The sequence below is a fragment of the Lithobates pipiens genome, unplaced genomic scaffold, assembly GCF_037356315.1.
Source record: "Lithobates pipiens isolate NorthernLeopardFrog02 unplaced genomic scaffold, aLitPip1_a1.2 Scaffold_10, whole genome shotgun sequence".
NCBI lineage: Eukaryota > Metazoa > Chordata > Amphibia > Anura > Ranidae > Lithobates > Lithobates pipiens.
Window position 1 is genome coordinate 219725846 of NW_027507686.1, and position 26433 is coordinate 219752278.

Consider the following 26433-nt stretch of genomic DNA (forward strand, 5'->3'; position numbering starts at 1 on the left):
GGCTTGCAATAAAGTTACATGTGTCTGAATTTGTGTCAGATATTGATATGATTTTGAAATTGATAGATGAAAGGACAGACACCACCACCTTCAACCCGAGGATCTTCCAAATCTGGTGCAGGGGGAGATGAGGGTGATGAAGGAGAGGCGCAAGAAGAGGACTCCCCTGCTGACGTCATGGATCTGCTGCCCCGGACAGACATCAGGTGAAAAGCGCTTTTAAAATATGACTGTTTTACTGCAAGTTATCTATCTTTTAATATATGTATGCATGTAACATTTTTCTTTACTTTAATTGTACATCACAGGACACCGAGCCATAGTAATTGCTATGTGGATTATAGTCCACCTTCAGGTGCTGGACACTGGCACACCCTAAATGGGAAGTTTCCGCCCTATATAACCCCTTCCATACTGAGAGAATTTCAGTTTTTTTTCACCTGTCAAAGATGTTGGTCACGAGTGAAGATGTGCTGAGCTCCACTGGGGCAAACTATGCAGCCGGAACCATTCAAAGTGTCTTAGGCCAAATTGGTTCTCGGCCTCCTATCATCTGAAGAAACTAGGTTTTGCTTGTAAAAGCTTATCTTTAGAGAGCTGGGCCATGGGATACAGTACTTTTGGTATTAAGGCTATAAAGTTTTACTGGCGGGGTGCTATTACAGGTCCAAGATTGTGGATTCTCCCGTTCCTTAAGATTTTGTTAACAAACCCACCCCGTGAATGGTGAAGATTGGGTCTATTGGTTTTACCACAAAAAACCCTGCGGCAGGAAAGGTGAGTGGAATGGCGTCAAATTTTTACCCTTAATCTCCATGGACGATGTTTAAAATATTCTACAGGTTGCATGTTTTGAGTTAGAGGAGGTCTATGGCTAGAATTGCGCTCACTCTATCACGGCGATACCTCACATATATATGGTTTGACCAACGTTTTTTCATATGCATTCGCTTCTGCGCATGAGCTCGCCAGGACGGACGCTCTAAAAAATATTATTATTTTTTTTATTTTTACACTCTTTATTTTCCAAAAAAATAAAAAATTTGGGTCGCATTTATTCCTATTACAAGGAATGTAAACATCCCTTATTCGCTTTCTTGGGTTTGTAACTTTATTCATGGGTTAGCATGGCTTAATCTCCAGTTGGGTAACTGCTGTACCCTTGAATTTAGTTTTGGCGGCATTACAAAACGGCGTTCTTTTGGACCGATGCAACATATTCCCTTGGTCCTTTTTTGACAAGGAAACTATTTTTTCTGCTGCAAGAAGGCTATCCAAATTGGCTGCTTTTTCTTGTAAAGAGCCATATTCACAGGGATAAGGTAGTATGGCGTCCTTATCCTAACTTTTTTTTACCAAAGGTAGTATCAGGTTTTTATCTATACCAGGATATTGTTCTGTCTTTTATTTTATTTTTTTTCCCCAGTACCTTGTTCTATGGAAGAAAAATCACTACATTCTCTTGATGTGGTGAGAGCGGTCTACTTAAAGGCGACTGCTCAGATTCGGAAAACTGATGTTTTCTTCGTATTGCTTGAAGATCCTAACAGAGAACAGGCAGCTTGGAAATCTACTATTCTAAATGGATTTGACAAGTAATAGTTCTAGCTTATGTTTTGGAGGTCTTTTCTACTCATATCAAAACGCACTCCCCTAGGGCTGTTAGTGCTTCATGGGCAGTGCATCACCAAGCCTCCATGGCTTAAATCTGCAAGGCTGCAACTTGGTCTTCAATCCATACATTTACCAGATTCTATCTGGTGGATGTAAAAAGACATGAGTATCTCGCCTTTGGGCGCAGTGTACTGCAGGCAGCAATATAAGTCTTCTGATCTCATGGTGCCCTACATTTGTTGCCTCCCTCCTCTCAATTGGCATTGCTCTGGGACATCCCACAGAGTAATTACTATGGCTCTGTGTCCCGTTATGTACAATTAAAAGAAAGTTACAGGTAAGCCTATTTTCTTTAAAGTACATCACGGGACAGAAGTCCCGCCCCTCTTTCTAGTATACACGTGTATTGCTTTGCTACAAAACTGAGATGCTCCTGGTATGGGAGGGGTTATATGGGGAGCCAACTTCCTGTTTATGGTGTGCCAGTGTCCAGCACCTGAAGGTGGACTATAACCCATAGTTATTACTATGGCTCTGTGTCCATGATGTATTTCAAAATAAAAGGATTTTACAGGTAAGCTGTTATAAAAATCCTATTTTTAGAAATGCACCTACAAAGCAAAAATTTTAATATATTGCCATGCGTCCTTCCTACTAGGCGTACAGTTTTAAATTTGTTCACGTAAAACATACTTTTTTTACAATTGAGCATTGGTTTCTTGTGTATTTTAGTATGTTGGATATAGCATTATATAAAGTACATTCCAGTAGGATTGCAGACTAAAAGTGTTCATGTACCACTTTTTTTTTCCCCCCCCCCCCCCTTAGTGACAAAATCACTATGGATCTCGTATCGAAGATTGGTGATAAAAATTGGAAAATACGTAAGGAGGGACTCGATGAAACGGCAGCCATTGTGAACGAGGCCAAGTTTATCCTTCCAAATATTGGAGAGCTTCCAGTTGCACTAAAAGGCCGTCTTAATGACTCAAACAAGATCCTGGTATGTGTTTTATGTAACATTTGCATTGGTTAGAACTTGAAGAGCAGCGTTTGTTGCAGCAAATTTGGAAGGATTTCTTGGTATACTAATTTTTTTTATTTATTTATTTTTTTTTTTTGACAGGTTCAGCAGACATTGAGTATCCTTCAACAGTTGTCCACTGCCATAGGTCCAAACCTCAAACAGCATGTTAAGAACTTGGGTATACCGATCGTAACTGTCCTTGGGGATAGTAAGGTGGGTAATTGAGCTCAGCAGCCTGCTGACCTTCAAATGTCAAGACTTTGTGGCAAGACCAGCTATTTCTTGGGATATTACAATCTGCAAATATGAGCTAGCTATAAGATTTGTTGCTTCTGTGTATCGCAAATCGCTGCAAAAACACAATACATGCTTTTTCGATGCTTATTCATTGAAGTATATTGAACCAAAAATGCATGGTTTTGCTTTTAAAAAAAAGTCCCTCACTCTTTCGAAAAAACACTGTACCTGGAAAAAGCGTAGATGTGAATTTGTCCCTTAGGAAACCGCAGTAGCAGTCTCGCTCATATGAGTGGAGAGGAAATGTATGCTGTTACCACTGTTCTAACTGTGTTTGTAGCAAGTTCAGTCTTTAAAGAGGATCTGCAGTCTGCTCACATAATCTGTAATAAAAACCCTTTTTATTTTTATTTTTTTTGGAAATATACTGCGATTCTGTACTTGCCAAATATGCTGCAGAAATCTCCTCCCGCCATTGAGTCTGGCTGCTGCCTGTTTACTTCCTGGATTTACACAGTGGCACACCTGCAGCTCTCATTGGCCCCCTTGTGACACCCATGCGCACTCACACACCCCTGCTGGCAAACTCAGAGCTGTGCATGATTTTCATAAGCCTAGGCTTTTTACCAGACAAGAAACAGGAAGTGGGCTGTATAAGGTATTTACTGATAGACAAAAAAATGTTTTACTATCCAAAGTTAAAACCACAAGGGCAGAAAATGTAATAGATGGAAAGATGACTGAAGTTCCGCTTTAAGTTTAGATTTGCATGAGATAAACAAATCCTCTCTCCTTTTTTTTTTTTTTTTTTTTTTTTTTTTTTTTTTTTTTAGGCAAATGTTCGGGCGGCAGCAATGGCGACTCTTAATTCTTGGGTGGAACAGACTGGTATGAAAGAGTGGCTGGAAGGAGAGGACCTGTCTGAAGAGCTGAAAAAGGAGAATCCTTTCCTGAGGCAGGAGGTAGGATATTTGTAAATGTGTTTTTTATATATACAGGCAGAATTTAAATTTGTTTTGGGGGGGGGGGGGAAGTTACTAATCCTTGTAGTCTGCTGTTGGATTATGTGTGTTTTTGTTTTTTTTTAATTCATTTTATTTTTTTGTAGTTGCTAGGGTGGTTGGCTGAGAAACTGCCTACATTGCGAACTGTCCCTTCAGATCTTCAGTTTTGTCTTCCGTATCTGTATGGCTGCTTGGAGGACCGCAATGGGGATGTACGAAAGAAAGCCCAAGAGGCCCTGCCCATGTTCATGATGCATATAGGATTTGATAAGATGTTCAAAGCTACTGGAAAGCTCAAGGTATTTTGTTTTATCACCTATGACCAGCAGGCTTCTAGGTCACCTTTGCAATAGCTAATCCGTCTTCTAATCTGTAGTAGGTGGATGCTGTACAGATTTATCCCTTTGTTTTCAAGCCAAGCTTCTCAGCCTAGGTTCACATATGTGCGATCTCAGACATCGCATGTGATTCGCACCTGCACCGCAGGTGCCAATCACATGCGATGTCTGTGCAGTGAGAGTTCAACCATACAGTTGTATGGCTGAACACTCATTGGATTTGCATGAAAATTGTGTTTTTGCACACTACTTTAATCAAAACGATGCAGCCCTATTTATAAACTTGTGTTAGTTGTCACTTTGTACACTGCCACCATTAAAGTGGAAAGCAAGTCACTGCCAACATTAAATCATTTTTGGCTTGCATTCCGAGCTAAGCTTTAAAGCAGTTGTATACCCTGCTTTCTCATTTTTACCTACAGGTAAGGCTATATGTTTAGGAGATATTCACCGTACATACAGCTGCTGACGTCAGCGGCACATGCACTTTGAAGGTCTGACTGATGCTGCTGGAAAATCAGAGCTCCTTGCTGGAAAGAGGACTCCCGCACGGCTCCAGCCATTTATGGCGTCTGAGCCGCGTTGCCGGAGGAAACGCCAAGGGGAACATGTCTTCACCCTCTGCGGTGACCGGGAGGTGGTGCCAGCGCTACGTTATGCCTTTTTGCCTTACGTGTATTTTTTTTTTTTTTTTAAAGATGAGACCGATATAAGCATTAAGACAACTTTGCAATGAATATACAATGTAATGAACATAACTGGTCTAGCAACCATATAAAACAGTTGCATGTGAATGAAGGTCGCTATTCAGTTAGACTTGTACCACTCCCTGAAGTTTGAGTGCACCTCTGTAATGCATTTCTCAGCCTGGCTTTTTGGAGTACCTTGTCCAGATGCTGCACTGGATGGATTTAGCAGGGATAGCCTGCGCCATGACCTTCAGGCACTAGGTTCCATGTAGGAGGCTTTTCTGCCTGTTTTTGGTTAAAAAAAAAAAAAAAAAAAAACTTTTTAGGTCCGAATGGCTGTACTTCCTGGTCCACTACTCATGCGTGAGTTACGCTGTGCAATCCGAATGGTCCCTGCTGTCTCTGGGACCAGTGTGTCTCCCAACAGACCGGGGGGGGGGGGGGGGGTGTTATGGGAAGCGACGTAGGTCAAAATGTAGCTGGATCGTCCCCCCTTTTAGCTGGTGTTTTAACCCAGACTCTTGACTTCTGAAATATTGGCCACAGGTTGAGTTGCTCCAGTCCTTGATTGAACTCAATCATTGAATCCAGAGGATCAGCATTTGCATAGGACAGTAGAACCCCTTTATGTTTATAAAAAAAATTGATCGTTTTTGAGATGAAAAGTAATATCGAGGATGCTACTAGTGGCAAGAGTACCCATCTTCCTCAGCAGAAAAGCCCCAAAAGAACAGACTGCGTGTTCTTCTACCTCCTGACTTTTTTTTTTTTTTTTGTTCCTCCATGAGCTGTTCTTCCACTTCAGACCTTCAAGCTTGGCTCCCTGTCCTCTTGAAACTTCAGGCACTTTGTCTATCAAACCCTGAGACAGGCTTTCCTCTGCTTGAAGGTTGTGAGCCTACCTTCCAGGGTAGATGGACATTTTGATAACGTGTGGATGGCTTGCATCTCAGACGGGGTGTAGGAGTTGGTGTCCCATGGATATTTTGCTCCCTCCTTGGTTCCTGTTGCTGATTAGCAGATTTCCATTGAGCCATCTTGGGCCTTCTGGATCAGGGTGTCATTGCTTTGGTTCCTGTTCAAAACTGTAGTGATGACAAGTGCCCTGTGGGTTTCCCAGGAATCCTCGTTTTGTAGATGTCGTCTGTTAAGTTGATATACGGTCAGGATAAGATGTACATGATTGCTGGTTTTATAGATTTTACCAATACTGGAGACACAGGGTATACAGTGGGCCTAGATGTCCTAAAGGTAGGCACATAGTATTTACTTGCAAGTGCCCCGTAGGTTTCCCAGGGCCCCTCCACGTGTCCTCTTTATTAACTTGTTTAGTGTCTTGTATGGATGGAAGTGTCTCATAGGTGGCATCCCGGGAGTGTTTTTAGGGCAAACCTTTTATTTTTTTATTAAATTTTTTGGATCTTTCCTCACCCTCTGCCTCTTTTGAATCCTTTATTTGTCCTTATTGGTGTACTCCATCCTCACTTTGGATGAGTCAGAACTCTTACCATTGACACTTTGGCCAAAAGGTCCATGTCCTTTCCCTTACCCCCTTTGCCTTTTTGATACTTCATCATTCTCTCTACATTAACTAAGGCCTCTGTTCCAGCTGAAGAGAAACAGCCGCAATGCATGATGCTGCCACCCCCGTGCTTTACTGTGGCTATGGTGTTTTTCCGCCAAACATATTTCTTGGAATTATGGCCAAAAATGTCAACCTTGGTTTCATCAGACCAGAACACATTTTCCAACATGATTTTGTAAGACTTCAGATGTGTTTTTGCAAAACTTAGCCATGCTTGGATGTTTTTCTTTAAAAGGCTTCTGTCTTGCCACTCTACCCATAGCCCAGGTATATGAAGAACACTTGATGACTGGTGTCTTTGTTCCATGATATATCAAATGCCTTGGAAGTTCTTTTGTACCCTTCTCATGAAGGATACATTTTTAACACTGAGATCCCTCTGATGCTTTGGAAGCTCTCTGTGGGCCATGGCTTTTGCTGTAGGGTGTGACTGAGAAACTGTCACCAAAGACCTACTAGAAAAGCTGAACTTTGGATATATATATATATATATATATATATATATATATATATTTATTATTTTTTTTCTTAGATGTTGGGCTGGTATTAGTACTGGGTACATTCTTGGTGCAGGGGATTAGGTTGATATTAGTCTTGTTTTCCAATAGACATCTTGGAACTTCAGGCAGTTGGGCCATTGGATTCAGTTGGACAACACCACTGTGGTGGTCATCTCAGAGCGACACAAAAGTAGCTCTGATCTTTTTCTGGGCAGAGCTTATTGCCTTGTCCACTCTGTACATTCTAGATGTCAGATATGGACATTTATCAGGCAGATTTCCTCTGCCAGCAACACCTGCACCTGGGAGTGGTCCCTACTTCTGGGTGTTCCAGGATCGGTCAGTTGAGGTACTGCGATGTGGACCCTCCAGGTTCAACAAACTGGATGGGCCTCTCTCCAGGCACAGTTCATTTCTAGCAGAACTGTATGTGCTAGAAACTCTGCAGGATCAGTACACCCTGATATACCTTTTTTTATGTATTTTCTTCTCCCATTGGAACTTCCTGTCTGTTTCCGACCGGACGAGCTGTAGGGCATTTCAGTGATCGTAGTAGCTCTGGACTGGCCCAGGGCAAATGTCTTGCATCAAACTGTTAACTCCTGGCATATCTCTTATGGGCTCTGCTGGATTACCCAGGATTGAAATGCTATCCTGAGTGGCTAGCTTTAATGGTGTGGCTGTTAGAAGCCCAGCTTCTGCTGGACAGGAGCATCTGAGTTTGTAGCTCCTTAACCTCCCTGGTGGTATGATTATTTCAGATTTTAGGTGCTGAAAGTGGTACAATTATTTTGCATGGAAATTTGGCGTTTTTTATATTGTAGGCCTGTAATTCTTAGAAATAATTCACTTAAATCTGTCCAAACAAGAGTCTAATAGACATCCAGTGTATGATAAAATTTGAAATATGAAATCATAAATTATAATATAAAATTATAGAGGGATGGTTGGTGATATAGATAATAAAATATAAATTATAACAAATATAATACTAAAAATTATTCCATGTAATCAAATCAAAAACGCTGAAATATGCTGAGTTGCAGAATTGTCGCTGTCATTACTTTAGTGTTTGACGGATCTCCCCACAAATCACTATCGCTCAATTCTGCGAGTGATTCTAATTTATTATCGCTGTTTTCTAGCTGGTCTATAAACACTTTTGATGTGAATGGACACTTTGGTTGCTATGGACAATCTCCAGTTTCCAGGCATAAAGTATTTATAATATAAAACTATGCAGGACACTGGACAAACCACTAGGGACAAAGGGGATGTTTAATTATTTGATGCAGTACTGCAATCTGTAAGATTACAGTATACTGTGTCTATACTGTGTATCTTAATTTGAATTTTGCGCCAAACTCCGTCCCCATGCAACGCTCACAGGGAACAGAGCCCGGCGATGTGACGGATCGAGCGGAGGATGGCTCGCAGATCACAGCGGAGGGGGGGGGGGGGCATCGCTGTATCCAGGGCACAAGGTAAGTAAACCCCTCCATGGATCCAGCAATGCGGTCCCAAGTCTGACTTGGGAATACCACTTGTGGTATTTAAATCTTACCACGAGCCAGACTCGGGAATACCGCCAGGGAGGCTACAAGCTAATTTCGCCTTTAGGAGCATGTTTAGGCTGTAACAATATGCTTGTAGTGACCCTCCCACCGCCAATGCTCTCTGCTGACGCAACTTAACAGTGCAGCTGTGGCACTCGGTGCGCACCGCCGCTTCAGTCATTTGGTTTCCTGTTAATGTATTGGAATATGATTGATTGCCATCGGCATCTGCGGCTGACGGCTTGTAGTTCTCCGTGAACTGCGGGGTGCTGGTGAGCATCCTCGTAGTCATTGATTCTTCCTGCCATTCAGTAACTGCCTGCTCATAATGGAGGTACAGGCAAAGAGGATCCACGCATTGCATGCTGCTGATCAGATGCAATGCTTTAAAGTCTACAGTGTAAAAAAAAATGCACTTTTTTCCAGAAGAGAAAACATTTGCATTTTTATTTTTTTTCACTTACTCCCAAGATTGCTCTGCAGAAGGAGGTTCATAAACCATTTCACTGAAAGGATGTCTCTTTAACCATGTGCCTGGATGTAGAGCTAGAAATTTTTTACAGGTTTGAAATGTTACACCATTATCCCCATGCATCAGTTTGCCCAATTTATAGAGAGCGAGAGATGTATCTCTCTATAATATATCTATCTCTCTCCATGCTTGTTCCAGCTATTTAGTCAAATGAGGGAGATAAAAATGACGCCTCTGCTTGAAGTAACGAATGCTGGCTACTGTTAATTGTTGTGCTAAAGTATGTAGAAGACTTACTTGGGCACTTCAGACTGTAGACAGATGTGCTAGACTTTGAAAGAAATGGCTGCTCAGCTTTAGCATGTCATATATTTGATATTACAGCCAGCATCTAAGGACCAAGTTGTTGCCATGTTGGAGAAGGCTAAAGCCAGCATGCCAGCCAAACCTGCTCCTCCTGCAGGCAAGACCAGCACCAAACAGGCAGCTGCACCACCTTCAGCACCTGCCTCAGCTGCAGGTAAGTGTTACAGTAGTTGACTTTCTGTAGTGTATGTGGCTTTTTTTTTTTTTTTTTTTTTTTTCCTTTTATAGTAATTAAAGGAACTGCAGTGCCACTAACATCCCATTATTTTATTTTTTTTGGACTAGCTGCTTTTGACGCTGGACCACCAGCGCCTGAGGGTAAACCAGACCCCAAAAAAGGCAAACCAGGTGCCCCACTAGCTAAAGGAAAAGTAAGTTTCTTGTTGTGAGTTTTGTTGTCTAAATGTGCAATGTATTTAAGCGATTGTGTTTCATTTTATTTTTGTATATTAAACAGGGTATGGACTTGTCATATTATTATTTATTTATTTTTTTTCCCCCTGTGGTTGACCAGGAAATCCTTAGAGGGGACACAAACGACAATAAACCCCTGATAATGCTTTTAAAATGTCCTTGGTCTGCCCAGAATTATGTTTGTGCTATAGTTTTAAGGTTTTTGGCTCGAGTTTGCTTTCTTCAAAACCTTAAGACTTCTTCCTAAACAGAAGCAGTTTTATAACTCTTCTCCTTCCCAAAATCACCCAGTCTCCTGCCTTGTGGGTAGAACTACTATAGTTTAGAGTCTATGGACTTGGTGTCAGCTGTTACAACTTCAGTATAAAGACGATTGTAGGAGGTCTAGGCTACAGAGTCACTGGGCCGCCTTTTTGGATCCCAGGAAAGTAAAGCAACTAAAATTGCACGAAGAATGTGTTCCTGCACAGTGCTGGAAACCTTTCTTGCTTAATTTGGGCTCCTCTGCATTTCCAGGTTCCCATGAGAAGGCACAGTGACACCATAATTATTAGAAGTTGCTAGAAGCTGTTTTCAGGCTTGGACAGCAGTTTTGTGCATAATATCTTTTTGTGTAAATTTGGAGTCCTTTCTCTGTAGACCCAGTCTGTGTCATCAGAGGGTAATACCAGCATGACCCCAACGAAAGTAAACGCCAGCATGTCCAAAGCCAAGACTGCTAAACAGGCGGTAAATAAAATGTCACTGGAAAGGATTGGTTTCTATTAATGCACGTGTGTCTTCTGTCCTGCACTCTAGCTGTATTGGCGCACACTCTGTATAGGTCTCTGGATGGAGGATGATGAGTTGCACTTATGGGTGCTGCGGTGCTGAGCATTGCACACCTTGCAGAGCCAGGCTGCTGACATAAGCATGTGCACAGGGGCCAGCTGACTCCATTTTGTATCATATCACTTTCTCTACCTGATCTCAGTGCTGTACTAAGCATGACAGACTTAATTCACACATTTTTCCTTGAGGCACCACTAATGAGAGAACTTTCCGGGCATTAGTTGCCTGTTTACACTATAACTGGATCTAATTTTACCACCTCCTCCCCCCAGGCTGTGTCTGCTAAGAAAGTGCCAAGCAAGCCGGCAGTGAAGGATGAGGAAGACAGGTCCGGACCCATTTTTATCATTGTTCCTAATGGAAAGGAACAGAGGGTAAAAGAAGAGAAGGGTTTAAAGGTAAGTGATGTGCTATTTTGTGTGTTCTTTTGAGTCTTGTATTTTGGAGGATGGTTTGGTACACTTTTCCCTATTTAAAAAAAAAAAAGTTACTGCGAGTACCCCGATAACTTTATTTTGTACATCTGTGCAATGTCTCCTTGTCTAATACCCCCACCAGTTGTGTGGGAGGGGGACTGCTCCCACATGAGGCTTGCAATAAACTGAAATCTAGACCCCTTGTACACAAGTGTCTAGCTGCTGTGTCTCTCCTGGCGTTTTTAGTGTGCCTAGGAGGGACAGATGTAGCTTCCAGGTCATGCTATGGGTTGGACTTAGCTAAGCATTGTACCAAGTAGGTTTTTTTTTTTTTTTTTTTTTTTTTTGTGTGCAGTGTTCAGGAACTAATGCCTGGTACATGGGTCTCGTGTTCCTGCCTTTTTATCCCTGAAAGTATAGAGCTCTAAACATAAGATTTATGGTTGATAGCGCGGCCCCCCCCCCCTCCCCCCTTCTCTTCCGCTCCAGCAGTTTCAAGAACCCACTAACTATAGCAGGCTTAAATTTACTGTTGTACTGTGTTCAGTCGTTGAGAGTTGGCTTTTATTACAGGTTTTGAAATGGAACTTCCCGACCCCTCGTGATGAGTACATCGAACAGCTCAAAACTCAGATGTCAATGTGTTTTGCAAAATGGCTCCAAGACGAGCTTTTCCATGCAGATTTCCAGCACCACATAAAGGGCATAGCTGTGATGACGGAGGTGAGTAGAAATGCTTTTGGTACAGAAACATATTATACTTGCAGATATTCAAGCTTAACTTGTTTCTTGGTGTCATTTTAGCATTTGGAGAGTGAAAAGGAAGGTGTTATGAGTTGCTTGGATCTCATCCTAAAATGGTTCACCTTGCGTTTCTTTGACACAAACACCAGTGTTTTGATGAAAGCCTTGGAGTATCTGAAGTTACTTTTTGCTATGCTTAGCCAAGAGGAGTACCACTTAACAGAGTTGGAGGCCACCTCTTTCATACCATACCTGCTGCTAAAGGTGAGTGATTTTCACCAATTTGTCTGGTGGTTGCTTGTGGAGGATGATGAGTTGCACCAAGGGCTCCATGGTGCTGTGTTACTGTGGAGCTCCAGAGCCATGGTGTTGACAAAATCATGTGCACAGGGGCCAGCTGACTCCATAATGCTTCCACCAAAGTTCAGCCTTTCTGGAAAAACTAAGATTTTTGATCAGTTTGAACTCTGTATGATCTCTTGCCAGTTTATCAGGGTAGCTTGTTGCTCTAGGATATGTTCTGCACATTTTGCATGTTCAGTTTATGGTGGTTCATAGTTGACATCAGTTTCTAGACAAATACTCGTTTTTGTAATAGTTAAGGGAGCTAAAGCATTGTTGGCTTAAGTGGTGCTATCAATTTGGGCCCTTGTACTGGCACACAAATGGCAATTAGCAGTAGGGCTTTTGTTTTCATATGCCACATGAATAGGTGTTCTTTATAACCTCACAGGAAGTGGTTGGTAAAAAAAAATGTTAAAATACTGCTTGCTAATATGGTTTTCCACTAGAACCATCTAGGTGACCCTGTAAAATTTCCAAGAATGAAGCTTGGATCTGTATTCCCCAAACAGAAGTGCCAACCTTTCGTAGTCTGCAGTTACTTTACGTTCCTGCTACTTTTTGGGGAAAAATGGGTGTTGCCTCTTTAGGCTCCATTTAAAGCGAGCGCCAGGATTAGGACTGTTCAAGTGTTTTAGCTTGAACATTGGTCCATGTCTGAAAACAAAGCTCCTAACCTGTTAAAGAATTGTGCCCGTTATCACTACATGCAAGGTTACCCTTAAAGTAATCGCTTTTCTTGGGAGTTTTTGTTTTGCTGTCATATGGTACAGGGTTATTGTAAGCTATACCGGACACATTATTCCACTCTTAGGTGGGTGAGCCAAAGGATCTTGTGCGGAAGGATGTGCGTGCCATACTAACGAAGATGTGCCAGGTGTACCCAGCTAGCAAGATGTTTAATTTTGTAATGGAGGGGATCAAATCCAAGAACTCCAAGCAGCGGGCAGGTAATAGGGAGCAAACTTTTTAAAAACGTTGGGAGGACTATTCTATGCACCACGTCTGCAATTGTTTTACCTCCTCTATAGAATGCCTAGAGGAGCTGGGCTGCTTGGTGGAATCCTATGGTATGAATGTTTGCCAGCCGACGCCTGCCAAAGCTCTTAAAGAGATAGCTACCCAGATTGGAGACCGTGACACATCTGTACGCAATGCAGCACTCAACACAATCGTGGCTGTTTATAATGTGCATGGGGAACAAATCTTCAAGCTCATTGGAAATGTGAGTTTCTTATGGATTGGTGTGTGATGGTAGTTGCTAAATACCTAGCTGTGGTTACATGTCCTATTTTATGTTATTTTTTTTTCTCCATGCAGCTCTCAGAGAAGGATATGAGCATGTTGGAGGAGCGAATAAAGCGTGCTGGGAAGAAGACAGTTGCTGCCCCAGCTAAACCAGTGGAAGAGAAGCCTCAACGTGTTCAGAGTGCCAATGCCAGCCTATCTAGGAAAGCACCACCTGAAGACATGTCTTCAAAACTCAAGTAGGTTCAGCTTTTGGCTTGTAGTACATCCCTCTAGCTTGTGATTTTATAGCATTGTCTCCCAGTTTTTGATGTGTATTAAACCCAGTTTGTCCAGTTTATCTACATGAATTGTAGTGTAGGAATTGGGCATTTTTATTGGTTGTAGTGGTTTACTGTAGTTGTCTGCATCCTATGTCTTGCTAAGCCCTTTGGTTTTTAGTTGCATGCCTCCTAAATACTCTGTTCTTCTATCACTGCTTCTCTTGGGACAGAATTATGTATCGCACTTATAGAATGTAAGTAACCTCTTCTACTTTTCCTTTTCATTCATCTCTCTTCTATTTCACTAGTAATTTTTGCGCTATAAAATTGAAACGCCTGTCTTGTTTTCAGTGATCTACAGTTACGCCTGGATATTTTGTAGCACTGACAGTCCATATTTTTCCAATATAACTAATGTTGTGCTAGTTGCACAAAGATTGGTGAAATAGCTATACTTAGAACAATGAGCCAATAAATCTAAAAATGCAGGGTTGAACATGTTGGCAGATATACATCCTGCCCATTTAATAGTGCAACAGTAGTTTTATTGTGAATGGCATCCCAATGTGTTGTGCAGTACAAAAACATGCATTGTAAAAAAATATCTATTGTGCAAGCTTTTATGAAACTTGCTTCAAGCAGCTTTCTCTCACTTAAAAGCTCCCTTCAGCGCCCACTTTGCAACTTTATACATAGATCTTAACCTCCCAGGCGGTTTTTCCATGTGTGGCTCGGGTGTTAAATTTCAGTACCATTAGCAGTAACCCCGAGCCACACTTGGGATTGCATTGCAGGATCCTGGTGCAGTGTACTTGCTTTGTCCCCAGGATCCTGCAATGTTTCCCCTCTGTCTGTAGGGATCCGTCCTCTGGCCCGATGTCCTGTGTCCTGGGCTCCGTTCCCTGTGAGTGCCACGTGGCAAATACAAAAAATTTCAAATGTACGTTGTAATTTTACAGAACATATTAAATATTTTCATGTCCCTTTTTGTCCCTAGTGCTTTTTACAATGCCATGCAGTTTAAAATATGTATAGTTGTTTTTATATATATATATATATATATATATATATATATATATTTTATTTATTTGTGTTTCAAACGTTATCATACACGGGGCATCTACTAGACTCTTGGACAGATTTAAATGTGTTATTGCTAAGAATTATAGGCCTACAATATAAAATGCCAAACTTCTATGCAAAACAAATGTACCGCTTTGAGACGCAAACATCTGACATAATCATACCGCCAGGTAGGTTAATCGAAGTGCTAATTGCCACTGTAAACAAGCTGCTAGCAGGCTTCATCGGTTTTTCAACCAGCTTCAAGTAGTGCTTGTTTTGAAGTGGGCAATCAGCACTCCCGTTAGGATCTGTAGGGTTTATTTGCCAAAGCTGGAAGCCTAGAAACCAATCTGCTTCTAACCTCAGCTTGTTCAATTAACCACTTCCGGACTGGCTCACTCCGATATACGTCGTAACTTTGAAGTGGAAAATTATGGCAGCAGCTAGCTGCCATAACCCCAGTATCCTCTTCAGTGGGCGGTCCAGTTTCAGGGGAAAAAGTGGTCTCTGCAGCGGATTCGCTGCAAGATCACTTTTATCGATGACCCCCTGATCTCATATTTAAGAGGTCCTGTCATGCTGGGTTTTTTTTTTTTTTTTTTTTTTTTTTTTTTTTTCTCCTCCTCCTATTACAAGGGATGTTTACATTCCTTGTAATGGGCATAAGTGACACAAATTTTTATTTTTGGAAAAGTGTAAAAGTGTTTTAAATGCACCCCGCTGAGCTTGCGTGCAAAATCGAACGTATACGTGAGCAGTGCCCGCATATAAAAACTGTTCAAACCACACATGTGAGTTATCACCTCGATTGGTAGAATGAGAGCAATTATTCTAGCCCTAGACCTCCTCTAACTAAAAATGTGCTACCTGTAGAAATTTTTTTTTTTTTTTTTTTTTTTTTTTTTTTTTTTATTAAGCTTTGGCAATAAAACCTGGAAGCTGATTTCTTTTCAGAAGTAAAACCTTATTTTGTGCTCTCCAGCTTTAATAAACTCCAGTGTTTTTTAACATTTACAAACTGGAGCTGAATGGTACTGCAAATAATTTTGCCATGGCAGTGCATTAGGGCTACTGCCCATTAGACTAGTGGTTTGGAACCTCAGTCCAAGTACCACCAACAGGCCATGTTTTGGGAATAGCTTAGATAACATAGCTGCCAAAATACAAAGCCATTGACTCCTGATTTAAGGTCCCTGTGCACAATAAAAGGAAACATGGTCCGTTAGGGGTACTTAAGGACTGAGGCCGAGAACCACTGCATTAGACCACAGGTGTGACATTTGGGTCTCACATTATGGGTCAATGCGAGTGGGCCCTCCAAATTTGGGAAAGGGTTGCTCTGGGATGGGCTTTGAAAGTGTTAGTGATTGCCTTTTTATTCTACAGTTTAATACTAGAAAATATTTAAGCTATTTTGATTGTCATTAAGATGTTTTGTGTTTTTCACACAGCCAAGCCCGTAACATGGGAGGACATTCTGAGCCTGCACATAATACCGTTCCACGAGAATTTCAGTTGGATTTGGACGAAATTGAGAATGACAATGGTACTGTAAGATGTGAGATGCCAGCTTTGGTTCAGCACAAACTGGATGAGATTTTTGAACCAGTCTTACTCCCAGAACCAAAGTAAGTGTCCCTTGCAGATGTGTTGCTGTGTTTAGCAGTACTTTGTAGAATTTTAGAATGTAGGGATCAGGCACTGGACTGGCTATTAAAACATGAAAAATGCCGGTGTTTATTAATGGTCATCTCAATTTGTAATGTGTTTAGTTTTCAGTGGCTGGCGCTCAAGTCTTCAGACAAGTCAAAGGTGCATCTACACTTTGCAGAGTGGTGGGGCATCTTGCAGATGCTTGAACATGCATCTCAAATGCAGCCCCACTTTGCAGGTGGTGGTATCCCCTGGGCTTTGTGGTCTTTCACCTCCAACCTTGCTTTGTCACCGCACAGACTAGCCGATTTGCAACAAGCATTCTGGGATTGCGATCTCATGGTATATCTATTGTGATAGACTTGGGCAATCTCTTGTTGAGGGGACAATCGGTGAACTCTGTTAAATGGTGTCTTAACTATCCAGATGTTACAGCCATGTGGGTGAATCTTAAACTATGAGAAATCATTGCTGGAACAGACTATGCTTGGGGAAGACCAACAAATTTGCCTGAGGCTTGTCCAGGACTATATCCAGGTATTTCCAAATAGAAACGTCAAACTCTTAGGTCAGGTTTGAACCCTCTAGTAAAGTCACCTGACTCTCCTCTTGTACATGAGTCCTGAGCCTGATGGTAGCTTCCTTCAAGACAGTCCCCATTTGTCCAGTTTGACTTTAGGCATCTGCAGCATTCTGGCAGTGGTGGTTCTGATGTTTGTAAAGACTAACTAGTTGGACACCTAGAACCGCCTTGCTTAGTAGCTGAACTCCCATCTCTCCTTCTTTTTTTTTATTTTTTATTTTTTTCTTCCATATTTTTTATAAATTCTTACAACAGGTCAATGTAGCAAAACTTTTGTGGGTACCGAATAAGAGGTAAAATGCAACCATCAAAGTATACATATTCAAGAGGGCACGTCAGAGGCTGCAGTTTACAGTGAACCACATCATATGGGGGGGTGTTTATGTGTGATGGACAGTTGCACAGAATATTGGCAACTGGCGTGACTCGATGCTAGCCACAGACTTCAAGAGTGCAGTAGGTTTCTTCTGAGTGGATCAAGCTGTGATGAGTAAAAAAATGAGGAGAAGACACTGTTAGAATTTCCATACTGATTAAAGTGTTACTAAAGGAAATTTTTTAAAATTTAAATGTGAGCTCCTCCTTCCTCCCCATGGCCCGCCCCCACTTCCTCACTGCATTTGACAGTGTAGTATTGGATTTCCAGTACCTGGAAATAAGCTGTCGTGCAGCTGATAAAAAAAAATAAAATCTGAGGAGACAAGATATTTGAGCTTTAGTAGGGGCCCGGCAAAGTAGATAAAAGTGCGATCTTAGGAGAAGGGATGAGAAGACTCATCATAGATTTTAGTTATATTTGAAAGCGTTTCCAGAATGGTTAAATTGTTACATTCCCACCATACATGCAAGTAGATTCCTCTTGTTATGTTTCCATATATTTAAAATGCCGACGTCTGCCAGTGCAAGGACTTGGCCATCAGAGGAATCTTGTCTATTGATAAACGCCTGGAGCTTAGGAAGGTTTGAAAGTGTCTGCGTTGTTGAACCGTCCTGCCAATGGCTCTGTATTAGGACAAAAACCATAGCTTCTATTGGGCACCAGGGAGGAGGCAGCAGTTTCTTTGTGGCAAGAGGTAGAGCAGATTCTGTCCTGGGCATCACTTGACATTACAGTCCTCGGTGAGATCTGAATCTGGTTCACTCTCCTTCAGAAGTCACTGGTTTCATCACTTCTGAAAGGCTCTTGCAAAAACCTTTTGGTTTTGCACAAGGACAAGATGGCGGGCCCAGGACTTCTTCCTGCTTAAGTTAACTTCTGCCTTTCACCTCAACGAGGACACTGTTCTGCTGTCCCTCTGTTTGCCTTCAGTTCACCAAAAGCAAATTTCACTGTTGGAAGCCACTGCTGCGGATGGTCCCCTGGCTTCTCATTCAATCTCCAGATTGTTTAGACAGATCATATTCAAGCTTTCGGTCTTATGGACCAGGTTCCACCCTTTCCTGTCAAGACATACTCTAATCCATCAGTGAGTGCTTCTTGGGCTTGAGACTTCAAGTATCACTTTCTCAGATTTGCAATGCCACCACCTGGTTGTCAACATGTTTTCAACGTTCTACCATGTAATTGTTTTGCCAACTTCCACATTGAGGTCCTTCATGCCACTTTTTGGGGCCTGCTTGCAGCTCTGTTTGGCTTTCTTGACCTTGTTGGGGATTGTTTTGCAATGTTCATTGATCAGTTGTGCTGCTTTGGACGCCCCAAAAGTTATCTGCCTGTGTCTGTCAAATTGAGTTTAGAAAAATGCTCTAATCCTTTAAGGGCACAGGTCCCTCCCCTTTGTATAATGCTGTCAGTACTGTTTTGCTTCAAAAATGAGGCATACTTGTAGTAGATTTTCTCTTTTGGTCTCTGCACCAAATGGAGAACAATTCTGTAGCTTCTAAAGTCCTTAATGAGGCATAACCATGTGGCTTCTTTTAATATATTTGTCCATAGGATCCGAGCTGTCTCTCCACACTTTGATGACATGCACAGCAACACAGCCTCCACCATAAACTTTGTCATCTCCCAAGTTGCCAGTGGGGACATAAACACCAGTATACAGGCCCTAGCTCAGGTAAGATTGAAGTCCACTGAGACTCATTTTGAGGTTGTGATCTGGTCTTGTGATTGAGTTTGCTGTTCTTGATTTATTTCAGATTGATGAAGTTTTGCGCCAGGAAGATAAGGCAGAGGCCATGTCTGGACACATAGACCAGTTCTTAATTGCCACCATTATGCAATTGCGTCTGATATACAATACCCACATGGCAGATGAACGGCTTGACAAAGATGATATTGTACGTTTGTACAGCTGCATCATTGGCAACATGATCTCGGTAAGAGTTTCTTTTTAGCAAACTGGTCGGTCTTAATTGTGTAAAGACTGTCCTGACTCTTTATCCAGTTACATAATTAGACTGTACTCTTCAGTCATTTGTTGTTAATAATAAATTTGTTAGGAGCTTGCGGCAAACTCCTCACTCCTGCTATGTAGCGTTAAGGCTTTAGCACGCCTTTTGACTTCCGAATATCAGAATGCACTTAATTCTTGCTGTGATCTCATGCGTTTTGTGCAGTTCCTCCTGAATACATTTAAGATGAGTGGAGATTGTGTGCCTTGACCAGGTCTCCATATTTCTGCACAAGTGAATGATATCTAAAATATGCTCACAGCTCTTTCAGATGGAAAGCCTTGCTCGGGAAGCTTCCACTGGTGTACTAAAGGATCTGATGCATGGCCTCATTACCCTCATGCTGGACTCAAGAGTGGAGGATCTTGAAGAAGGCCAGCAAGTGGTGCGCTCAGTCAACCTCCTTGTGGTGAAAGTGTTGGAGAGATCTGATCAGACCAACATTCTTAGGTAAGGCTTTGTGGTTTTTAGGTAACTCTGCTACAGATTGCTGCACATGTCCTAACCTGCGCCCTCTTCCACAGCGCTCTTCTGGTGCTGCTTCAAGACAGTCTTCTTGCTACAGCCAGCTCACCCAAGTTTTCAGAGCTTGTCATGAAGGTAAAAAGATGTCTTTCAGAATTAAATATTCAATTTTTCTTTCCTTAATAACCAGGAACATTTCATGGGTTTTTTTCCAATCTAGAGAGCTTCTTTGGCTACGCAAAGTTCTGACAAATGACCGTATGTTTTGTAATGCTTTTTACACCTGCATCTTGCGATCAGTGTTCCAAGTGTGGATTTTATATTTTAAAAATAATTGCTATTACAAATAAAATCTAATTGCTGTATAACATTTTCTACCCTTTTGGATGTTCAATTATAGAAGTTTTCAAAAAACTTCCAGTGTTTGGATTTGGTGAATTCGGTCTGTTAACTGCTATAATTTTTCCCTTTTGACTCTAGTGTTTGTGGCGAATGATACGGCTTCTCCCAGAATGCATCAATAACCTCAATCTAGACCGAATTCTGTTGGACATCCATAATTTTATGAGGGTCCTTCCTAAGGAGAAGCTGAAAGCACACAAGAGTGAGCTGCCTATGAGGACTCTGAAGACCCTTCTGCACACTCTCTGCAAGCTCAAGGGAGCAAAGGTGACCAGATGGGAGAGGCGATGGCTGATTTTTATAGAACTGTATTGTGGCATGAGGCACCAAATAGTTGACTTAGTCAAAAGTCGATGGTTTGCCTTGTTTATGGCATTAATTTAAATTTTTATCTTTTAAGAACTTTTGGTAATCACAGCGAATAACTGATGTGATTAACCCATTTCAGATCATGGATCACCTGGGGATGATTGAGAACAAGAACGAGTCTGAGCTGGAGGCTCACCTGCTGAGGGTTATGAAGCACTCTATGGATGGAATGGGCTCCAAAATGGACAAGGAGACTGAGAAGGGAGCATCCCGCACAGTGAGTTGCTTGCATTCGTATTTCATACAGCGGACAATTAACACTGAGAAATTCTCAGCATTTCTCACAGCTACCTTGTAAACTTTTTTTTTTTTTTAAGTTCCTGGTCAATAAGTCACTTAAGTCTGAACCCTTAAAGTTTTTTTACTTTGATGCATTCTATGTTTTCAGGTAAATCTTCTGTGCCAGAGTATCTCGATCCAGCTTTGTGCACAGGAGCAGTCTCTCTGCTCATTGGGCAGATTGATCGCTGGGGTAGTCAATGGCTCCCGCTGCTATCAGATCTTGTGCTGAGCCACGCTGTCTGGTCCAGACAGGGTGGGGCTGATGTCATTCCTGCGCATGAGCCGCTGGTCACAGCACACGGGTGGCCGTTCCTTCAGAGTGCGTGCACCGATGACTTAATCAGCGGCATATACAGTAACTATCTCCTAAACCAGTGGTTCTCAACCCTGTCAAGTACAAACAAAAGGCTGGGTTTGTGGGTTTTCTTATCTTGCACAGGTGCTTTAAATCAAATAGCTGTCCAAAATACCAAGCCGTTGACTACAATTCTTAAAACATGTTACTTGAGGACAGGGTTGAGAACCACTGTCCTAAACGGTGCACGTTTAGCAGAGATTTACAGTACCTATAGGCAAGCCTATAATAGGCCTTACCTATAGGTACAAACAATACAGGGGGGTTTACCATCTCGTTTATAAAAAAAAGTTAATTCTGCTATATATTCCATAGTTTGTAGACCCTAATTTTCAATTCACCCCCCCCCCCCCCCCCCCCCCCCAGTCAATATACACTTATTTAACCGCTTGCCAACCAGCCGCCACACTTGTACTGTGGCAAGATGGCTCGACTGCAGGAATCACCGTTGTTAAGCTGCTTATGTTTGTGGCTACTAGGGGGGGTCCCCGCTGCTTGCCCTCAGAGCCAGTGCGAGAACCGGGATCTCTGTGTGTAAACTGAACACACAATCTAAATAAGTGAACAAAGTGAGCTGCGCTAAAAACAAAATATTCCTAAAACCTAATCAAAAACCATATCAATAACCATGAGAAAAAAAAAACAATTTTTTGTGACAAAAATGCAAGTAATGAAATTCAAATAATAAATTATATATGTGAATAATATTTTGTCATCATATAAGTGAAAAAAATATACTAGATCAAAACAATGAAATTAGCATAAATAGTATTCGAAAACAACAAAGGATTTATATATATTGAAACAAAAATTGTCCAAAGAATAGTGTTAGTTCTTCCAATGTGATATTAAAGGTGTAAACACCCACAAATTCCTGTGTGAAAAATAATCCAAACAATCCTCCACCAGTGAGAAGAGGGGCCGCTTACCAGAGTTATAGATCTCAGTGTTAATGAGATCAGCAAAGCAACAGCACAGAAGTTCTGGATGAACCGTCACAGGCACCACACTGCTTCTATCTCCAATACGAAGCCTCCAGTCAGGAAACGAGGGTATCGTGGATCATATAAAAAAATTTAAAAGGCACTCGCATAGCGTAAAACCACTTAGTTTAATGGAATAAAATATAAAATATTACACTCACATGTGTATAGAAGAAAACGATCATATAAAAAAACGAGCCGGCCGGACTCGTGTGCCGCCCGCACTTCCTAGTTGGGCGTAGAACGCGGAGACGTCAGAACGCCTACCTCCCTTCTGACGTCTCCGCGTTCTACGCCCAACTAGGAAGTGCGGGCGGCACACGAGTCCGGCCGGCTCGTTTTTTTATATGATCGTTTTCTTCTATACACATGTGAGTGTAATATTTTATATTTTATTCCATTAAACTAAGTGGTTTTACGCTATGCGAGTGCCTTTTAAATTTTTTTATATGATCCACGATACCCTCGTTTCCTGACTGGAGGCTTCGTATTGGAGATAGAAGCAGTGTGGTGCCTGTGACGGTTCATCCAGAACTTCTGTGCTGTTGCTTTGCTGATCTCATTAACACTGAGATCTATAACTCTGGTAAGCGGCCCCTCTTCTCACTGGTGGAGGATTGTTTGGATTATTTTTCACACAGGAATTTGTGGGTGTTTACACCTTTAATATCACATTGGAAGAACTAACACTATTCTTTGGACAATTTTTGTTTCAATATATATAAATCCTTTGTTGTTTTCGAATACTATTTATGCTAATTTCATTATTGGTTTTGATCTAGTATATTTTTTTCACTTATATGATGACAAAATATTATTCACATATATAATTTATTATTTGAATTTCATTACTTGCATTTTTGTCACAAAAAATTGTTTTTTTTTTCTCATGGTTATTGATATGGTTTTTGATTAGGTTTTAGGAATATTTTTTGTTTTTAGCGCAGCTCACTTTGTTCACTTATTTAGTTTGATATCGGAGTATTACGATTAGGGTTGCTGCTTATAGGATTTGTTAAAACATTTTTTTGTTGTTTGAATAGCGCGGTTTACCTTTTGTGCCGTGAACACACAATCTGTCTCTTCTCCTCTCAAAGTATGAACACTGATCTATCTCTTCCCCCCTAGCAAGTCCTATCCCTCTTCAGTTAGAACACAGAGGGAACACAGTTAACGCCTTGATCGCCCCCTAGTGTTAACCCCTTCATGGCCATTTTTACAGTAATCAAGGCATTTTTATAGCACTGATTGCTTTATAAATGCCAATGGTCCCAAAAATGTCAATTGTCCTCTGTGTTCGCCATAATGTCGCAGTCACGATAAAAATTGCAGATCACCGCCATTACTAGTAAAAAAAAAAAAAAAAAATGCTCTAAATCTAGCCCTTATTTTTGTAAATGCTATAACTTTTGCGCAAACCAATCAATATACGCTTATGTATTCTACATATTTTTGGTAATAAAAATCCCATCAGCCTAAACTGAGAAATTCTTTTTTTTTTTTTTGCGGGATATAGCAAAAAGTCCAAAATATGTTTTCAAAGTTGTCACTATTTTTTGTTTTAAAGCGCAAAAAATTAAAACCAGACTATGAAATACCACCAAAGAAAGCTCTATTTGTGGGGGGGGAAAAGGGCGTCTATTTTAGTTTGGGTACAATGTCACACCACCGCACGATTGGCAGTTAAAGCAACTCTGTGCCGAATCACAAAAATGGCCTGGTCATTCAGCAGCCAAATCTTCTGGGGCTGAAGCAGTTAATGACCGTGCAAATGTCAGTAGGAGTAGCTGAATAAGTAGCAGTGCTGAATAGCAAAAATTGCCGGTTCATGGGGGGTAAAACTTTCTGGTGCTGAAGTGGTTAAATAACCTGCCAACCTCACTACAGAATGCCGTTTTTGGCTTTTCTGTGTTTTTTTTTTTTTTTTTGTTTTCTTAATGAATATTCTCCATATGATGTCCTTGTTATAGGCTTTTAGGATCCTTGTATCTGTAATAGTCCTATAAACTTGCACTTTATCTTGCAGGAAAATTATTTATATTTTTTTTAATATGAAACGATTGTACCTTGGGTTAATTGTTTTTTTTGTGTCCCCCCCCCCCCCCCCCCCCCTCCCATGAAGGAAAAGGGGTCAAAACAAAATGTTGGCGATTACCTGGCAGAGATTTTCAAGAAGATTGGATCAAAAGAAAATACAAAAGAGGTCAGTGTACATGGCTCAGATATGACCTGAATATCATGCTTACAAACTTCTACCCAGTTTGCATGATGCCTGGTTAAAAAAAACTTCAGTGATGGCATTAGGCTGGGTTTCCTTGCATCCTAGTTGCATGACAGGAGACTGACTCACACAGCTTTGGGGCAGCTGAAGAGTTCACAGGAAAAGGGTCCTGTTTATCTTTGCCTCAGTTTTCAGGCGCAAATTCAGGCCTGATTTCCACCTGAAATGGTGAACAGGGATGCATTGCATCAGACCCCCTGCTGCAGCAAGTGTGAACTCAGTTTTGAAGGCCCTCTTGGGATTCTATTCCAATCTGAGTGATTATATTATGTGTGTGTGTGTGTGTGTATATATATGTATATATATGTATATGTATATATATATATATATATATATATATATATATATATATATATATATATATATATTTTGTGTGTGTTTGTTCATCCATCACATGTCTATTTGACTACTACACTTTAGGATTCAATGCCTTTGTGGTAACATGCTTCTTTTTTAGGTTGTGTTTACAATTTGACTACACTTCTCCTCTTTTACAACTTTGTGTTGGTGACAAATATACAGGAGTATAATCCCATGTAGTGCTGTCATTTTTAGATGATCTGATTATAAATCACTTTCTTGGTAGGGCCTCGCTGAGCTGTACGAGTACAAGAAGAAATACTCTGATGCAGACTTGGAACCCTTCCTCAAAAACTCCTCGCAGTTCTTCCAGAGTTATGTAGAGCGAGGTCTTAGGCTTATCGAGATGGAGAGAGAAGGGAAAGGCCGTATTGCATCCACAGGTGAATATCCTGTCCTGTCTGCTTCATTCAGCTGTATATAAAGGCCCAGGTCTAAACCTTTTTTTTTTTTCTTTCTTCCCCTTGGCTCACAGGTATCTCTCCACATGCGACTGAGACTAACCCTCTCCCATCAGTCACCAGTGTGACCCAACCCACTATAAACACTACTAATGGAGAGGAGGTAGGACCCTCTGTGTACTTGGAGAGACTGAAAATCCTGCGCCAGAGATGTGGTCTTGATAATGCCAAGGTAATATAGAGCCATAGTACGTGGAAGTTGTAAATGTTAGAGAAAGATGCTTAAAATGTATGTTAACCCAAGAATAAAAATGTATTGCTGCAGTTTACCTTTCCTTGGATGTGTGGCCTTCATATGTCATGGAGTACAGATTTCCTACAACAGTGTGGCCTGTATGTATAAATGGAAAGTAAGATTTCCAGTAAAATCCTGCTCTAGGTTTCCTCAAGTGCTGCTCCCATTACCAAAAGGTTTGACCTTTTTTACCTGATCTGATGGGAAGGATTAGAGTTTACATTGTATAACTGTTCCCTTCTGGAAAAATGATTTTGCCCAAATGTAATTTTTTGAGTTTCCAGTACTTGGTGTTTATACCTCAAAGTTAAAAATAAATAAATTCAGGTTTCCGAAAATAATAATAAAATTACGCTCTCCTTAATCCCATGCTGCATCTGTCCCCTGCCACTCCTAAGACTACTGATTGCTCAGTCTTCACTGATCAAAAAGCTGCTGACAGTCACTGGCTCAGTCTCCCAGCAGTTTTCTGAGAGGTTGCTCAGGCTGCTGGTTCAAGCATCTGAGTGGATCCTGACTGTAAAGTTGGGTATATATATGTATACACATAGATATTTTTTGTGACTGCCTGGCACCCAGCCTAGGTACCCTCAAAACCATTCCAGTAAACGAGCTAAAACTAACCCCAAGACTTGTACACAGACAAGATGTTGAGGTAAAATCTAACGCAATGACTGAGGTTTTTATACACTTCAAAATGAGGTCAGTCACCAGATAAACAATAAAACCAAATATTTGCCCAAAACATCATACAATGGTTTAGATAAGAAGCTTAAGTTGACACAGCTAATCCATCATAACTTATGGGAGTGACAATCTCCAAGTGTTAGTCAATTGGAGTCACCTATTGTTTGTCTGTTTCTGCGAATCCGGTTAACACTAATAACAATGGGGAGGTA

At 41.2% G+C, this 26433-nt stretch overlaps 1 protein-coding gene and 2 non-coding genes across 9 annotated transcripts in view; all 3 read left to right on the forward strand.

Moving 5' to 3' along the window:
* Window positions 1–26433, forward strand: part of CKAP5 (cytoskeleton associated protein 5) — a 72201-nt gene that overhangs the window by 43206 nt on the left and 2562 nt on the right. For 3 of the 7 annotated variants that reach the window (XM_077461414.1, XM_077461428.1, XM_077461423.1), the window contains exons 21-45: window positions 67–206; window positions 2443–2617; window positions 2741–2854; window positions 3712–3840; window positions 3987–4181; window positions 9407–9542; window positions 9674–9759; window positions 10442–10531; window positions 10906–11031; window positions 11623–11772; window positions 11854–12057; window positions 12950–13085; window positions 13167–13360; window positions 13456–13622; window positions 13877–13900; window positions 16163–16339; window positions 18884–19004; window positions 19087–19266; window positions 19604–19791; window positions 19866–19941; window positions 20287–20475; window positions 20657–20794; window positions 24320–24400; window positions 25065–25221; window positions 25314–25471. In XM_077461414.1, coding sequence (XP_077317540.1) covers window positions 67–206; window positions 2443–2617; window positions 2741–2854; window positions 3712–3840; window positions 3987–4181; window positions 9407–9542; window positions 9674–9759; window positions 10442–10531; window positions 10906–11031; window positions 11623–11772; window positions 11854–12057; window positions 12950–13085; window positions 13167–13360; window positions 13456–13622; window positions 13877–13900; window positions 16163–16339; window positions 18884–19004; window positions 19087–19266; window positions 19604–19791; window positions 19866–19941; window positions 20287–20475; window positions 20657–20794; window positions 24320–24400; window positions 25065–25221; window positions 25314–25471 — 3531 coding nt within the window. Of the gene's footprint in view, window positions 1–66; window positions 207–2442; window positions 2618–2740; window positions 2855–3711; window positions 3841–3986; window positions 4182–9406; window positions 9543–9673; window positions 9760–10441; window positions 10532–10905; window positions 11032–11622; window positions 11773–11853; window positions 12058–12949; window positions 13086–13166; window positions 13361–13455; window positions 13623–13876; window positions 13901–16162; window positions 16340–18883; window positions 19005–19086; window positions 19267–19603; window positions 19792–19865; window positions 19942–20286; window positions 20476–20656; window positions 20795–24319; window positions 24401–25064; window positions 25222–25313; window positions 25472–25564; window positions 25810–26433 lie in introns of those variants that run through there. The other 4 variants (XM_077461461.1, XM_077461437.1, XM_077461445.1 and 1 more) reach the window with 4 other exon arrangements.
* On the forward strand, window positions 10634–10741 carry LOC143956524 (small nucleolar RNA SNORD67). Its single transcript, XR_013269944.1, has one exon. It is a non-coding gene; the product is annotated as a small nucleolar RNA SNORD67 (small nucleolar RNA).
* Window positions 12094–12200, forward strand: LOC143956532 (small nucleolar RNA SNORD67). Its single transcript, XR_013269945.1, has one exon. It is a non-coding gene; the product is annotated as a small nucleolar RNA SNORD67 (small nucleolar RNA).